Genomic DNA, 17,840 nt, shown 5'->3' with positions numbered 1-17,840 from the left:
ATAAAGAGAAGGAAAAGTTAAATTCTCCTTTGAAAAATAATTGAAACCATTGATTCAAACATCTTTTATTTCACCTGCGAACATCTTCATTGGTGTTCTCATACAACTTCAAGGCAACATCATAAAAATTCAACAGAAATGTTTACATTTCAGAGAACATAATTCCTCAAGATCCTAACATGTAGCAAAGTCACTCCCCTGTGTCCAGGAACTGCAGACAGCATTGTAAATCACGCTTTACCACCCATCTAAAACAACACCAAACTACACTTGAATTTGGGGTTAATGGACCCTGAGAGATTTTGGAATGGATGTGAAAGGTAGTTCAGAAATGCAAATGCTGTCTTTGCATTTCTTGGCACTTTAGTTAATGGAATAATGTCAGTAGAGATTGATGGCACACAGGATAACAAAAGATCTGAGGCAGGGAAGCAGTTGCTGGTAGAATGGTGTGGGCTGAGGGAAGGAGTCGAGTTGTGGATGAGGTGGCTACCTTCTCAGATGGAGCACATTGGAACTCCAAAGCAGGGAAGACTTGGCGCCCGTGAAGTGGTCATCTCCCGTGTGGAAGGGCTTGCATTAATGAAACAAAGCTTTTGAACACAAGGCATGTTATTTTATTTAAAGTCTTCACAAGATGTGGGCATCACTGGAAATGCCAGCATCTGTTGCCCAAACAAACTGCCCTTGAGAAGGTGGTGATGAGCTGCCTTGTTGAACCACTGCAGTTCTTGTGGTACAGGGACTCCCACAGTGCTGGTAAGGAGGGAGTTCCAAGATTTTAACCCAGCGACCATAAAGGAATGTTGACATGTTCAAACTCATCATGGCTTGGATGGGAATTTGCAGTGCTGATGCTGTACATTTCATGCCATTGTCCTTCTAAGGTGGTATGGGTCATGGGTAAAGAATGTGCTGTAGAAAAAGCCTTGGTGAGACTGGTACAGACTGGTACTACAGCGGGGGAGGGAATTACAGCTGGTAGATGGGGTGCTAATCAAGTGGATGTTTGCCCTGGATAATGCTGTTGAATATTGTTGCAGCTGTGCCCATCCAAGCAAGTAGAGAGTATTCCATCACTCTTCTGACTTGTGCCTTGTTGATGCTGGTCAGGCTTTGGGAAAACAGGAGATGAGCCACTTTTTACAAAATTCCTGACCTCTGACCTGTCTTGCAGCCAATTTATTTGACCAATTCAGGCTCTGGTCAATGGCAATCCCCAAAATGTTGATAGATGGGATTCAACGATGGTAATGGATTGAATGTCAAGGGGCGGATGGTTAGATTCTCTCTTGTGGTAATGGCACTTTTGTTATATAAAGTGATATTTGTCACTACCTGCCCAAGCCTAGGCATTGTCCAGGTCTTTTTGCATTTGAACATGGACTGCTTCAGTACCTGAGGACTCACAACTAACACGAGACATTGTACAATCATCAGCAAATATTCCCACCTTATGATCGAGACAAGGTCATTGCTAAAACAGCTGAAGGTAGTTGGGTCTAGGGCATCATGCTGAGAAATGGCTGCAGCATTGTTAGCAACTGAGATGGTTAACCTCCAGAGCACTACCATTTTCCTTTGTTCTAGGTCTGACTCTAACTAATGGAGAGCTTTCCCCCGATTCTATTGACTCTAGTTTTGCTCGAGCTCCTTGATGCCTCGCTTGGTCCAATGCCAAGTCACTGTCACCTCACAAACACATTATTCAGCATAATTCATGAGCTAATATAACATCTGAAGGCACATAAGATTTAGAGTGCACATAAATCAAATCACAATGCCAACCACTCTCATCCTTCCCTCTCCACTGGTGACAATGTTCCTGCAATGGTCATTTCCCACTACCTCAACTACTTAGCCCATTCTCATCACAAACCAGTAATAAGCGCTCTTCCCACTGAGACAGAAAGTTATGGAATTTACCACAAAATCTAGGATGACATTGTAGTGCAGTGCAGAGGGGTGTGCTGCATCGTTAGAATTCCCATTTGCAGGTTTTAAATCCAGGTCTTGGCTCCTCTTTCAGGCAGATGTAAAGATCCCTTAGGACTATTGGAAGAAGCACAGGGATTCCTTATTGATATCCTAACAAACATGGAACAAATCCATACAGCAGCTTTTATCAAGTGAGCATTACTCTGCCATTTATGGAAGCATGCTCTATATAAAGTGGCTGTTGCATTTTCTATGCTACAAGGGGAAGCAATGGCCTAGTGGTGTTGTTACTGGTCTAGTAATCTAGAGACCCCAGTGATGTTTTGGGGAGCTGAGTTCAAAACCCACCAAGGCAGAATGCTTAGAATTCGAACTCAATCAAAATCTGGAATTATGGGTCTAATGGTAACCATTGTTCATTAATGCCCTTAAGGGAAGGAAGCTGCCATCTTAGTCTGGCCTACATCTGAATCCAGACCTCCAGCAATGTGACTGACTCTTAACGAATAGTGATAAGCAATGTGGATCTAGCCAGCAATGATCATTATTTAAAAAAATACAATGATTACACTTCAAAACTGTCCTTGGGTCATCCTGGGTTCGAGAGGTGCTAAAGAAATGAAAGCTCTTGATTGTTTGTGTCCAGCTGGGGAGGGTCAGTAGACGGTTCATCCAAGTGTCCTTTCCTGAGTTGAACCACGGGGCCCATGAGTACAGAACATGGCTCCAGTCGCCATTGGTTCAGCCAAATGGTGGAGCAGCGATAGACTCTGGTCAGCTCATACTGAAGGTATATGAAGGTCCTCCATAGCTGGCCACCAGATCCTAATGAAGAACATGTCCATCGAAGGGGGCATGGTATTGGAAATCCTATAACATTGATGGTTCTTCAAGCCTCCTCACTTCTAGCTGCTGAGCATCCGCTCTGAACAGTACCTGACAGCTAGCTATCCAACTCATGGAGAAGAGGGAGGTGACTGAGAGATTCACTGCATCATTCCTGACATCCGGCTCTGCTGATTCTCTCTTTAGAATAACCACAATTTGCATTTGTCAAGAGTGTGTGTAAGCCAAAGACAAGCAGAAAACGCTTTGCACTTCTGAAAACTTCTGACAAGGAACTTTCATCTCACCATGAGTGGGGTTTTGGTCACTGTAAGTAGAGAGAATAAAAGAGTTGAGATTAGTAATATTTTCCATGCAAACTGATGTTACTGTCAGAATGGCTTGGGGCCTAGCTTCAGTTCTCCCATGATGCATCTAAAATGGGAATCTTCTTATTTGAAAGATCTTCTAAGATCCAGTCAATGACCACATAATCTTCATGCTAGGGGTGCTCTCTTTCACTGAATATGTTTACTGTCAGGACATGGTGGTATGCATCATGTCTATCATCTGGTCACCATGTTTCCTGAAGCAACCATTTGCAATGAAGGTCCATGTAATGTGTGGACTTGGAAGCATTGTTTGAGCACTTTAAGCATCTCTAAACTTATGTCCTTGAGTGTAGTGTGAAGCTACTGAGTTGTAAAGTTGTAAAAATTGAAGGTCTGTCTTCATGCTGCTCAACAGGTTCCTTTACTAACTATTTATACCATGTACATAAGTAGATACGAGCATGTATTCCCTGAACCACGGCAGCATGGCCATTGTTCCAAATGTGTATCAATGGCAGCTTGCATCACTGATGATGTTTACTATTCATTAATGTAACAGGACTTAACCATTAGCCCACATTTACTGCCTGGGCAAGAAGTGCATTGAAACAGCACCAAGTATGTCCAAATGGAAAATAAAACAGTATAACTACATATTGACTCATCTTATATGTTTCAAAACAGAGCTCATGTGGGGCTACTACATTTATTTCCAAGTATTAGTGGGGGTTTTTTTGGGGAGTTCCCCTCCAAGTCACACACCATCATGACTTGGAATTACTGTATATACTCATGTAAAAGTCAACTTTTTTAGACAATTTATGGGGTTGACTATTACATGGATACTACTTTTCAGGGGTTGAAATTCATGCTACAGTCCAAAATACTATATCATTAGCAGAAACCCAATTGATCTCTGGACAAATAAAGAAAAAAAAAACCACAATGAATTATGGTGATAGGACTGTATTCTACGAGTGCTACAAGGTAACTGAAGTCAGTTGAGCTGCACACAAAGAGAGGCTGTCACCTGACTCTGACCTGATGCACCTTAAACGTTCACACCAAATTGGTGTGAATTGTACATCAAAACACATTATAGCACGAAAAAAAATGTCCTCATCATAATATTTATGTACAGGATAACACATGACTCACCAATACCGATCTGTTATCTGTGAAGAACTAGGGTCGACTTTTACATAAGATGTATGAAAAATTCCAGATTGTTTGGCTAAAAATAGGTGGGGGGGGGTCGACTTTTACATGAGATGAACTTTTATTTGAGTAGATATGGTATATCATTGTTTCTTATTGGGTCAAAATGTTAGAACACCCTTCTGAACGGCATTGTGGATATCATCACATGGACAGCAGTGGTTCAAGAAGACAACTCACCACCACTGCCCCAAGAACAATTAGGGATGGGCAATAAATTCTGGTTCAGTTGGCATCCTCCACATCCCCTGGACAAAGCAAAAAGAATACAGTCCAATGTAATCCAGTGGGAATGGTAAACTAACTACAGATGTTGTTCCAAGATACCGTTTTAGCCTCATGCAATAGTAAAATCTGCCACTGTTCAATGAGGAAGGATGTTTAATGCTTCCAACAATCAAAAAACCCACGCATTCTGCTTTAATCTTAGCATTTTGCCAAGAAATACACAAGATAGTTAATGTTCAGACACACTCAGGCAAGTCCAATGACAATATAATATTCATAATTAATTTAGCAATCAAAAATGGAATTAATCACATTGGGATTCCCAATTGACTACTCATGGTTAGTGGCTAAAGTACTGGATAAAAAATGGAGGATGAGTCACAAAGGGGTTTAGATGAACGGGGCTGACTTGCACGCTTCATCATAGAATCCCTACAGTATGGAAACAGGCCATTCGGTCCAACAAGTCCATACTGACCATCCGGAGAGTAACCCATCCCCCTACAATTACCCCTGACTAATGCACCTAACCTACACATCCCTGAACAGGATCGGCAATTTAGCATGGCCAATTCACCCAACCTGCACATCTTTGGACTGTAGGAGGAAACCCACACAGACACAATGTGCAAACTCCATACAGACAGTTGCCCGAGGCCAGAATTGAACCCAAGTCCCTGGTGCTGTGAGACAGCAGTGCTAACCACTGAGCCATCATGCCACCTTAACCAAAGTGGAGAATGTGGGCTTTCTGCACTGTAAATTCTATCCAAGGTCCAGTTGCCTGAAGAGCATTCATAAAATGGCTGAGTTATGCTTTTCCTGTTTCCCAGAATTATTGCATTTAATTTGATGGAATGCAAACTCATATCTACACGAATCCAGGGCTGTTTCTCAGAATGAGCACTTGAATCCTATTCCTACTTCATTTGACTGGCTCAGGGACTCATGTGAATTCCAGGTCTCTTGTACAGGTATTATTTTTAATCAACACATTAGGACATACATGACATTCCTATGGAGCTAATGGGACTTGAACCTGGATCTTCTGGCCCAGAGACAGGCACTCCCACTAAACCACAAGAGCCCTCAGGACTACTGGGTGTACTGGCTACATTTCATTGTGCTCATTTATATAAAGCAGTTGCAAAGGATAGGACTGTGCCCTTGACTCTCATTCTCTTATCTGAATCAGTACACCAGAGTATATCAGCTACATTTTACAGTCACCAAATGGATCAGCCTTTACCAATTGAGATGTTGATGAGAGTGATTGTAACTTTCTCTCTCTCTCTCTCTCTCTCTCTCTCCCCCTCTCAGGATTTCCGAGCAAACTCTGGCACTCAATTCAATCCTTACCAATTTATAACTCAACTCCACTTATTGCCTTAACTCCATACTTCTTAATAGCCTTGCCTCACAAAAATTGATGGACCTCCATCATGAAGTTGCTAATTAGAGCCTGATGAACAGGTTTTTGGGGCAGAGAATATAAACTTCTCCTTTCTTTTGTGTGAAAGCCGCTCCCCAGTTTCACTCCAAAGAGGGAAAACATCCTCTCAACATCCACACTCTCAGAGTCCCCTCAGAATTGTATAAATTTCAAAAAGAAACATCTCTCATTCTTTTAAACTTCATAAGCATGAGCCCAACCTGCTCAATCTTTCTGCTTAAGACAACACAGACATCAATCTGGCAAGCATTCTCAGAACAATATCAAATCTAAGGATGTACCTTCCATTGTTAGGGCTCTTGTGCACAGTGGTAATGTCTCTGACTCTGAGGTTGGAGACCCCGTCTGGTCTAGAGTTGTGCCATACCATCTCTAAACAGTCACTCCTATTGTGTACATGGGAGAGGTGTACTGTACTTACCGACACACTGGCCTGTTGCCCCAAGGACTCATTGCTATGGTGCTTGGTGTGGTTTGGTAACACCGAGGTTTCTCTGTAGTCTTTTGTCGCATGCTGTAGCTGCAGTACTTTCTGACTCTTCATCGGCAGCGGGGGCCTGGCCAGTGAAGGGGGTTTCTCACTAAGTGAGGTGACCCCCGAAATGGAATGGTCAGCCTTGGCCTCTACCTGACCAGAGTGTGGTGTCCCTTGGCCTGGCCTTCTCAATTCTGAGCAGGTGTGCGACCGCCTCCTGCTCTCGGGTACAGGCAGCAGCTCCTGTCGGTTTGACCACTTGCTCGCTCCCGGCTGGGCCGGTTTATTGGCGGCGTGTAGCAAAGGAGAGGAGAACCTCTCCACTTTTGCCAGGGCACCTTTCCTCAGGTTCCGCGGGACAACCTGCTCTTTCCTCAAGATGGCGCCTTGTTTCTGGTCAACTGCTTCATACAAGGGATTACTGATCAGCAACATTGGCTTCTCCTCCGGTGACACAGGCTGCGGGATCTCTGCCCTTGGGTGGATCATGGCTGGGTTTTTACTGCGTGAGCTTTCTGGATTGCTGTTTGGGGAACAAAGGAGAAGTTAGATTATGCGGGTCACCAAACCAGCCTGGACACTGTAGTTAGAGTCAGAGACAGAGATAGAGGGAAAGACAGTTCCCACTGCTGAACGGGTCAAAAACCAGAGGTCACTAACATAAAATGATTTATAAAACAATCAAATGCGACATGAGAAGACATGCTGTAAGCTGTGAGGCTTCGGATCTGGAATATGACAGTGGGGTTGATGGCAGATTCGACCATGGTTTTCAGAAGGAAATTGGATGATATCCTGAGGAGAAAAGAATTTGCAGGTGCTATGGGGAAAAGAGATTGGGGATACCAGCTGAACACATCTTGTAGGGAGTGGGCATTTCCTCAAAAGGCTGTCCAGCTACCTTCCCTGCTGCAGCAGTTCCACAATTCGAAAGAGCGAGTTACCATGGGGAGTGAGGTACGATTTGATGTTGTACCCATTGTAAATGTGCTGTATGGTGTGTATAAATATGCACCACGGTGTCTGCAGATATGCACTGTAGCACACACTTGTTCAGCATGGTGTTCACCAGTGTTCAATGCTAGATGCATAGGTACACGAGACGTTGCGCACAGGCAGCCAGTTGTTCTACATCCTGAAGGACATTGCACTCTGCAGAGTTCCTTGCCAAATATCAAGTAACCTCTGAGGAACGTGAGCCTTCACTTACTTAACAGCAATTGAAGCCTTGAGCCTCTAGGGCGGCGCAATGGCTCAGTGTTAGCACTGCTGCCTCACAGCACCAGGGAGACGGGTTCGATTCCATTCCTTGGGGGACTGTCTGTTTGGAGTTTGCATATTCTCCCCGTGTCTGCGTGGGTTTCCTCCAGGTGCTCCAGTTTCCTCCCACAGTCCAAAGATGTGCAGGTCAGGTGGATTGGCCATGCTAAACTACCCATAGTGTCCAGGGATCTGTAGTCTCGATGGGTTAGTCATAGGAACTGCAGGGTTATCTGGATAGGATGAGTCTGGATGGGATGTTCTTTGGAGGGTCGGTGTGGACTCAATGGGCCAAATGGCTTGTTTCCACAATGCAGAGAGTCTATGATTAAAGGGACAGCTAACAACCCAGTTGTGGAACATACCACACAGCAAACACTTCTACCCTTTTAAACAGTGCATCATCAAACTAACTCTAAAATAAAAATAGCCATTGGCTCTGTAACCCCCGCACCCCAATTCTTTTTACTCTGAACATGGGAAATGCCAAGCATGTCACAGAACCATCATCAGACACAATTTAGACTGAACTTCCCCTCGTGTCCCATTGCTTCACCCATTGGAGTAACATTACAGCTTTGACCCAGTGAAATGATGGGCAGAATCTTCCCAGCCACAGGTCAATGTGGATGTTAGTGGGAGAGTTGGGAGAATCGTATGAGACCAGGAGTGACCCATTTTCCAACCAAGTGTTGATTAGGGAGATGAGATTCCTGATAATGAGTATGGAGATGACTATTTACGAGTCATAGACGTATAAAGATGTATAGCATGGAAACAGACCTTTCGGTCCAACCCGTCCATGCCGACCAGATATCCCAACCCAATCTAGCAGCTGGCCCATATCCCTCCAAACCCTTCCTATTCATATACCCATCCAAATGCCTTTTAAATGTTGCAATTGTACCAGCCTCCACCACTTCCTCGGGCAGCTCCTTCCGTATTCGTACCACTTATATCTTTCCCCTCTCACCCTAAACCTATGCCCTCTAGTTCTGGACTCCCCCACCCCAGGGAAAAGACTTTGTCTATTTATCCTATCCATGCCCCTCATGATTTTATAAACCTCTATAATGTCACCCCTCAGCCTCCGATGCTCCAGGGAAAACAGCCCCAGCCTGATCAGTCTCTCCCTATAGCTCAAATCCTCCAACCCTGGCAATAACCTTGTACATCTTTTCTGAACCTTTTTAAGTTTCACAACATCCTTCCAATAGGAAGGAGACCAGAATTGCACACAATATTCCAAAAGTGGCCTAACCAATGTCCTGTACAGCCACAACATGAGCTCCCAACTCCTGTACTCAATACTCCTACCAATAAAGGAAAGCATACCAGACGCCTTCTTCACTATCCTATCTACCTGCGACTCCATTTTCAAGGAGCTATGAACCTGCACTCTCAGGTCTCTTTGTTGAGCAACATTCCCTAGGACCTTACCATTAAGTGTATAAGTCCTGCTAAGATTTGTTTTCCCAAAATGCAGCACCTCACATTTATCTAAATTAAACTCCATCTGCCACTTCTCAGCCCATTGGCCCATCTGGTCAAGATCCCGTTGTAATCTGAGGTAACGTCCTTTGCTGTCCACTACACCTCCAATTTTGGTATCATCAGCAAACTTACTAACTATATCTCTTTTGCTCACACTCAAATCATCTATATAAATGATGAAATGTAGTGGACCCAGCACTTGTGGCACTCCACTGGTCAGAGGCCTCCAATCTGAAAAACAACCCTTCACCACCATCCTTTGTCTTCTACCTTTGAGCCAGTTCTGTATCCAAATGGCTAGTTCTCCCTGTATTCCATGGGATCTAACCTTGCTCACCAATTTCCCATGGGGTACCTTGTTGAAAGCCTTACTGAAGTCCATATAGATCACATCTACTGCTCTGCCCTCATCAATCCTCTTTGTTACTTCTTCAAAAACCTCAGTCAAGTTTGTGAGACATGATTTTCCACAAAGCCATGTTGACTATCCCTAATCAGTCCTTGCCTTTCCAAATATGTGCTGAAAATGTGTTGCTGGAAAAGCGCAGCAGGTCAGGCAGCATCCAAGGAACAGGAGAGTCGATGTTTCAGGCATAAGCCCTTCTTCAGGAATGAGGAAAGTGTGTCCAGCAGGCTAAGATAAAAGGTCCTTGTAGAGGGGGGAAGAGACCTTCTTCAAGGAAGGCATCCTTCTAAGAGGATTCGCAGTAGGTTAAAATCTTTGAGGAGAAAGTGAGCTCAGCTCTGATCTCCAGCATCTGCAGTCCTCACTTTCTCCTTTTCCAAATATGTGAACATCCTGTCCCTCAGGATTCCCTCCAACAACTTGCCCACCGCTGACGCCAGGCTCACTAGTCTATAGTTCCCTGGCTTGTCCTTACCACCTTTCTTAAACAGTGGCACCACGTTAGCCACCCTCCAGTCATCCGGCACCTCACCTGTGACTATCGATGATACAAATATCTCAGTAAGAGGCCCAGCAATCACTTCTCTAGCTTCCCACAGAGTTCTCGGGTACACCCGATCAGGTCCTGGGGATTTATTCATTTTTACGCATTTCAAGACACTCAGCACTTCCTCCTCTGTACTAAGGATATTTTTCAAGGTGTCACCATCTATTTCCCTACATTCAAGTCTTCCATATCCTTTTTCACAGTAAATACTGATGCAACATACTCATTTAGTATCTGCCCCTTCTCTTGCGGCTCCACACAAAGGCTGCCTTGCTGATCTTTGAGGGGCCCTATTCTCTCCCTAGTTACCCTTTTGTCGTTAATGTATTTGTAAAAACCTTTGGATTCTCCTTAACTCTATTTGTCAAAGCTATCTCATTTCCTCTTTTTACCCTGCTGACTTTGCATGTATCTCACCTATTTATACACAGTTTCCCATTCTGTCCACCCACTGGATAGAAACCGGGTGGTAACACTCCTAATCTAAATGTCAGCGTGGTAACCAGCTCCTTCAGACCTCCATTGGCCCCCAACATCTCAGAGCACCCACCATGGTTAGCAACTGCACCTTGTCCACTAGGACACAAGATCCCGTTGTCGGAGCCTGGTTCCAATTTCCCTCCACCTGACCTGTCTAGGGCGATTGGCAGGAACCGTGCAGGGTACCGATAGATTGCCAGCACTTGACCAGGTACACAGCAGGATATTAAAGATGGCACCAGTTCCAGGAATCCTGGGTGGTCTCAGCAGTGACCAATATCTCCATCTGTGGTGAGTGGATGAATACAATAAATGGGGCACTACTGGGGTATGGTCCATAGCTTGCAAGGTGACTTTGGGAAGATAGCATGAGGAAAGTCATTCGGGCTCACGGAGTGAAACCTGACAAAAATGGAACTTCGCTGATTTTTGGTAAGAATCGTCCCTGTGTTAAAGTAGTCCAATGAGGAATTTCATACAAATCTAACCAGAGAAACTAATCTATGGACTGAGTAAGCCCCTAAAGGTGTCTTTAGGTTTCTGAGAATGTCTGGCTTCTATTACTTGTCACTTGTCACTTTGCATTACAGACTATCCTATAGTAATTATAATGCAGAAAGAGATCACTTGGTCCATCGAGTCTATTCCAACTCTCTAGAGGAAACCCAGTCAGTCCCATTCACAAATATACCCTATAACTCGATAAATTTATCTATTTCAAGTGTCCAACTGTAGCTTGTTGGAACTCTGATTATCTCCACTTGCAGCAGCCTCGTAGCAGTGAATTCTAATGCATAACCATCCACTATGTAAATAAATAAAACTGCTTCCTTATATTCCCTCTGCATCTCTTACCAAACTCCTTAAATCTGTGTCCCCTCATCCTTGTTTACTCTTGAGCATGGGAACACAATCAGCCAATGCATTTAAATTCAATTCATACATATAAACAATATACAACTGCTGTTATCAATAACTAGTCAACTGTCTGATAAATGATCAGCCAGCTATGCTACCTGCATTCACAATTAACATACAACCCATTCTCAGTAACATTTATGAGCTGGGGTGAGATTCTTGTGAAATATGATTCATGCCAGAGCTACTCATTGAAAAACTGTTGTTAACATTTCTCATGATGGATTCTGAGACACTGCTAAATCCGCTTGACCAAATGTGATGGCCTCTTATCTTTTCAATGATTTTACTTACCTTCAGTTTACTTTTACTATCCCCCAACTTCCTGGATAATGTACCATTCTGTAGTGAGCTCAGGGGGACACATTGTCCATAACAGCAGGGTCGCAGTTGTGCCTCCAACATGCAATGACCACAAGGCAATACTCTCTTCAATTTTCTCACCCTCTCTGTGGAGAGCTGCCTTAGCATTGCTGGGGTTCTCCAACAACATCTTTTTCACGCAGAGGGTGTACGGAATGAGCTACCAGAGGAAGTGGTGAAGGCTGGCACAATTACGATGTTTAAAAGGCATCTGGATGGGTATATGAATAGGAAGGGTTTAGAGGGAAATGGGCCAAGTCGATTAGGTTAGTATATCTGGTCCGGCATGGACAAGTTGGACTGAAGGGTCTGTTTCTGTGCTGTACATTTCTATTACTCTATGACACTCTAACTTGCTTTTCTATACCTAACATATATATAAACAAACAAACTAGGGGCAGAAATTTGGCCCCTTTGTGCTGCCATTGAATAAGGTTATGGCTTATCTATTTGTTGTCCGAATTCCGCATTTCTGCCAAACCACGACAACATTCCATTTCCTTGCTCAATGCATATCTAACTCAGTCTTAAAATTATTCAAATGGCCTCCATCACCTCCTGAGGCAGAGATCTCCCAACCTGCATAAATCCGCAGAGAATAAAAATCTCCTCAATTCTGTCCCAGAAGGCCAATGTCTACATTTTAAACAGTGCCCCCCTAGTTCCATCATTTCTTTGCCCATTTTATCAAGACCATTCAGGATCTTATACACTTCAATCAAGCCACCCTTCTTCTCTTCTAAACGCCAGTGGAAACAAGCTGAGTGTGTCCAACCTTTCCTTGTAAGACCACTTGCTAATTCCAGGTATTAATCTAGTAAGGGGAACGTGAATGGAACAAAGATAACAAATTTTAAAATCACTGCTTTTTATAGAGCTGGGATCCAATTTGTCCCAATAAAGGATGATAGGGGAATAGGATTTGCTGGCAGTTTAGGATGACCTCCAGTTTATGGAGAGTAGACTGCAAGAGGCCAGCAGGGAGTGTGTCAGGATAATGATGTCAATTTGATGGCAAAGACCAAGGGATGGAGCGGGGTGGGCGGGTGGGGATGGGGGGGGAGGTTCCAGTAGCAGACAGGTTTAGGCAAGCTGGGAGTTTTACAATGAGACAAAGGCAATAGGTGGTCTTAGGAATGGCGTATGGTCAGAAGCAGGTCTCAGGGCCCAATTAGATACCAATGTTGCACATGGACTCATTTGGCCTGAGACAATTGTGGAGTAAAGTCGGTAACTTGGGGCAGTGTTTATAGCAGGGCTGAAAAACAATGATTTCAGTCTTCCTAATATTTAATCAGAGAAAATTCCTTCTCGCTCTCTATATGAGGTCTGGAGTGAAGGCCCAGTGCAAAGTGGAAGCTAGGTGCCAGCATGGGCTGTGTTGGAAGACTGTTGTTCTGAACTTTGTTTTCTACATTTTATAACTTATTCTTAAAATCTGCAATGCTGGACTTTGTACTTCTCTATTTTTCTAAGAACCGTAGCTGTACCTAGGGATTTTTCCAGCTAAGATGGCACTGTAAGTGGCAATTGTAAACTTGTCACTGTACACATTTGACAATGAAGCTAATTCTAATTCTGATGCCGGAGAAGCAGTCTGATAATTTAATAGTAGTGGAGCAGTCAAGGGAGCTGGGTGTGAGGCACAGTTCCATGTCATTGTAAACGTGAAAGCAGATGGCTGTGGTTTTAGATGAAGTTGACAACATGTAGTTGCAAATTAGGAAGGGGCCAAGGATGGATCACTGGGGGGTTACTCGAGGTTTCAGCACAGTTACGTGGCTTTAAACAAAGACTTGCTTAAGTCAGGGTAACCATCATTTTGTGTGATGGCCTCAGCCTCTGAGCTCAGGCACTCGACCCTGTTTTGCAGTTGCCCACCCATCTTGCTCAGGAAGGAGAGAGCCAGACAAACAATTGGGTGGGGTTCAGAGGAGTTGGAAGATGCTGTCTTCCCTGTGGCTGGAGAGGTTTGCTTTGGCAAAATGCCAAATCCCCAGTCCAGGATGAGCTGATCTGGATGGAACATCTGTTGTTTACCCAAACCTTACATGACATGTCCTTGTACATATGAAGGCGGACTTGGAGAATAGGCCATTCAGCCTCGATGTGCCTGCTCCAGCACCGATAAGATCATAGCTGATCTGATTTGGCCTCAACTCCACTTTCCTACCTAACCCTGATATCTTTTTGACTCCCTCATTGGTCAAGAATTGATATAACCCTGTTATAAAAATACTCAATGAGCCTGCCCCCAGCACTCTCTATGGAAGAGAGTTGTACATATTCCTGACCCTTTAAAAGAAAAAAAATAATCTTCGCCCTTATTTTTTAACCACGTCGCCTAGTTCTCGTCCCTCCCTGAAGAAGAAACACCCTTTTCAGCATCTGCTCTGTTGAGGCATGTCAGAATTTTAATCAGTTAGGTACAGTTGATGAGATAGGTTTGGATGTTAGTAATGAACTAACTTATTGGTTTATTACCTATCAATATAAAGTACAAGTAGGCCATTACGTTTATAGATACACAAGCTGGTTACTGACAGGTTAATGACCTGCTTCTCTCCAGGCAATTTCTCAATACAATGAACTATCAACAATGGTTCATGTTTACACACTAGATGGAACAGTTCCTAAACAGTTTCAAAGCAAGTCACCTGGTTTTAGCAATTCTGAGATGACTGGCATGTGATCATTATGTTATTTGATGCTGTACCTGTAGATGTCACTATTGTCCCATCTATGCTTCATGTTGGCTGGCATGGTAAGAGTTGCCAGCTGAAAAGAACCAAGCATGGCTGTTATCATGGGCTCTTTTTCAAGGATATTACCAATATGCCCAAGTCATGTCATCTCCAATAAAAAAAAGGCCATTATTTACCACACAGGTCATCTTAAAAATTCCACACACCTTGTGTTGTTTGGTGGATTGAATCCCAACAAACCCAAGGACACCCAGGGCCAAGTGAATGCATCTTTTGGTTTTAGTCATCTGCTTACCAGAGAACAAACTACTGAGTAAGGCTTTAGTAGCCTGAAAAGGTTATTAATAGGATAGAGTTGTAACTTAGGGCTTTTGTGGCACAGTGGGGAAGCATCCCTACCCTAAAAAAAAGTATGTGTTTAAATCCCACCTATTCAGGTGTGTACCATAACATAACTTAAGTTGTTGATGTAAAACTATTTACAGGAGAAGCTTAATACTAATAGAGGGAAAAGCATGATTAATTGTCTTCTGGGAGCCACAAGGTTTATTGACGGAAGGGGCTACCAGAAATGGATAATTAATTGGTTCCAAGAAAGATTTATGAATGTGGTTTTCAGATAGATGTGTTCCAAGAAGAATTATTCTGGAAACTTTGAGAAGGATTATTAATATTGTACCAACTAAGAAAATTAAGATTGCTGCATGAACAATTATTAATGGGTTTGACAAAGGATCATTAATGAAATTCTGGAAAGGTTCTATAAAGTATTAATAAGAAGTTCTGATAAGGTGTATTAATTAGGTTCTGAGCAGGTTATCTAAAGTTTGTAATGGAATGTGAAAGGCTTTTCCTAACTACACTCCTTCATTTGTTGGGTCTAAAACACTAAGCATCTGGGGCTTGGAGTGGGATCCCCATTGTTATACAAACAGAATGTTCTCTGAGTTTACCTTAACTCTCCTACCTTAAGAATATAAGAAATAGGAGCAGGAGTCAGGGGAGTAGACTACTTGGTCCCTCAAGCCTCTTCATAGGATATAGGAGCAGAATTAGGCCATTCACCCCATCGGGTCCGCTCTGCCATTTGATCATGCCTGATATGCTCCTCACCCCCATTTTCCTGCCTTCTCCCTATATCCCTTCAACCAATTACCAATTAAAAATCTGTTTAACCCCTCCTTAGATTTACTCACTGTTCCAGCATCCACCACAATTTGGGGTAGGGAATTCCACAGATTCACAACCCTCTGGGAGATGTAGTTTCACCTCAACTCTGTTTTAAATTTGCTACCCCTTATTCTAAGACTATGACCTCTCGTCCTAGAATGCCCCACATAAGGAAGCATCCACTCCATGTCTATTTTATCCACACCTTTTATCATCTTGAATACCTCAATTTGATGTCCCTTCAGGCTTATAAATTCCAGACAGTACCAACCTAAACTTTTCAATCTTTCTTCATACAACAAACCCCTCATAGAGTCATACAGCATGGAAACAGGCCCTTCAGCCCAAACTGGTCCATGCTGACCATGGTGCCCACTCAGTGAGTTCCAATTGCCCACATTTGGTCCATATCCCTCTAAACCCTTCCCATCCATGTAGCTATCCAAATGATTTTTAAATGTTGCTATTACACCTGCATCAACCTCTTTCTCTGGCAGCCCATTACATATATGCATCACTTTCTGTATAAAGAAATTGCCCCTTAGGACTTTTTAAAATCTTACCCCACTCACCTTAACCCTATGTCCTCTAGTTTTAAATTCCCCATCCCTGGGTAAAAGACTATCTGCATCCATCTTATCAATGCCCCTCATGATTTTATATACCTCAGTAAGGTCACCCCTAATTCTCCTATGTTCCAAGGAATAAAGTCCCATCGCGGCCAACATCTTCCGATAACTCAGGCCCACTAGTCCTGGCAACATCCTCATAAATCTTCTTTGCATTCTTTCCCGTTTAGCTATGTCTTTCCTGTAACAGGGTACCAAAATTGTACACAATACTCCAATTGCAGCCTGAATTGCAGCGCAAATGTTACACCATTCAATAAGATCATGATAAGATCTTGGCCTGAGCTCCATTCCCCTAACTGTTCCTGTAAGCCATGACACTCCTACATTTCAAGAACCTGTCCATCAGGCATTCAATACATCCAATCACTCAAGCTCTACAGCTCTCTGTAGTACAGATTTCGAAGGATTCATAATTCTCTGAGAATGGAAGTTCCTCTAACCTCTGTCTTAAATGGACCATACTTCCATTATACTCAAACCATACTTCCTCATTGTGGATTCTCCTACAAAGGGAGACATGCTCTCAGTATGCACCCTATCAAGCTCCCTCAGAATCTTAGATGTTTCAATAGACCATATATCATGCTTCTAAACTCCAATGAGTATTAGGCCCAACCTCCTCAATCTTTCCTCATATGACAACTTCCTCATCTCAGGACTTAGCTCAGTGATTTTATTCCCAGCAACGTCCAGTGCAAATGTATTCCTACTTGGGAAAAGAGACCAAAACTGTCTATATTTCTCCAGGCGCCTTCTCACTAACACCTTACACAGCTGTCATGAGACATGCTGAACTTCTAAATACTATCTATCTTGCAATAAAGGGTAACCTTTCTTTTGCCTTCATAATTACCTGCCATATGTCACACAAATATTTTGTGTAAGCACACCCGACTCTCTTTGGACCATTGTCTCTCGATATTTAAATAATATGCTGCTTGTCTATGCTTCCCTCTAAAGAATATGGTTGGCCCTTTCATCGGTCATTAATAAGGAACTAATAGGTTCTGGGAGTGACTTGACATTGATCTATTTGAGCTTAATGGATGGCTTCATTGACAATTGTTCCTGGTGGTCCAGACATTCAATCAAACCACCTTCAAAGGCATTATGATCTCTTTGAAAACCATGTTTTCCATAAATGGAATCGGAGATGTTATCTCTGACAATGCGCCACATTTTGCCGCTGACTGTTTTGATCCTTTACGACCTCATATGGATTTGTCCACATTACGAGATTATCCAGGTGCCCTCAAGCCACTGGTGGAACCAAGAGAAGGGGTATGTACCATAAAGAATCTTCTAAGAGAGAATGAAGATTTTCATTTAGCCCTACTAAACTAGCTTTTGATGGGCTGCAGGCTGCCATCACAATTTTCCTCCCTTTCCCATGCAC

At 43.2% G+C, this 17,840-nt stretch overlaps 1 protein-coding gene across 1 annotated transcript in view; it reads right to left on the bottom strand.

Moving 5' to 3' along the window:
• Positions 1-49: 49 nt before the first annotated feature.
• The window catches only part of inpp5d (inositol polyphosphate-5-phosphatase D), a 113,825-nt gene continuing 96,034 nt past the window's right edge, over positions 50-17,840 (bottom strand). Inside the window, exons 26-27 of the mRNA XM_043701883.2 lie at positions 6,416-6,992; positions 50-3,091 (exon numbers count right to left, since the gene is read on the bottom strand). Of these exons, the coding sequence (XP_043557818.2) occupies positions 3,089-3,091; positions 6,416-6,992 (580 nt within the window). The 3' untranslated portion in view covers positions 50-3,088. The remainder of the gene's footprint in view (positions 3,092-6,415; positions 6,993-17,840) is intronic.

The sequence above is a fragment of the Chiloscyllium plagiosum genome, unplaced genomic scaffold (assembly GCF_037043375.1).
Source record: "Chiloscyllium plagiosum isolate Xiang-an unplaced genomic scaffold, Cpla_swu_hap1 HiC_scaffold_13, whole genome shotgun sequence".
In the NCBI taxonomy this organism is placed as follows: Eukaryota; Metazoa; Chordata; class Chondrichthyes; order Orectolobiformes; family Hemiscylliidae; genus Chiloscyllium; species Chiloscyllium plagiosum.
The sequence above is the reverse complement of the archived record's forward strand: the minus strand, read 5'-3'. Positions and strand labels throughout refer to the sequence as shown.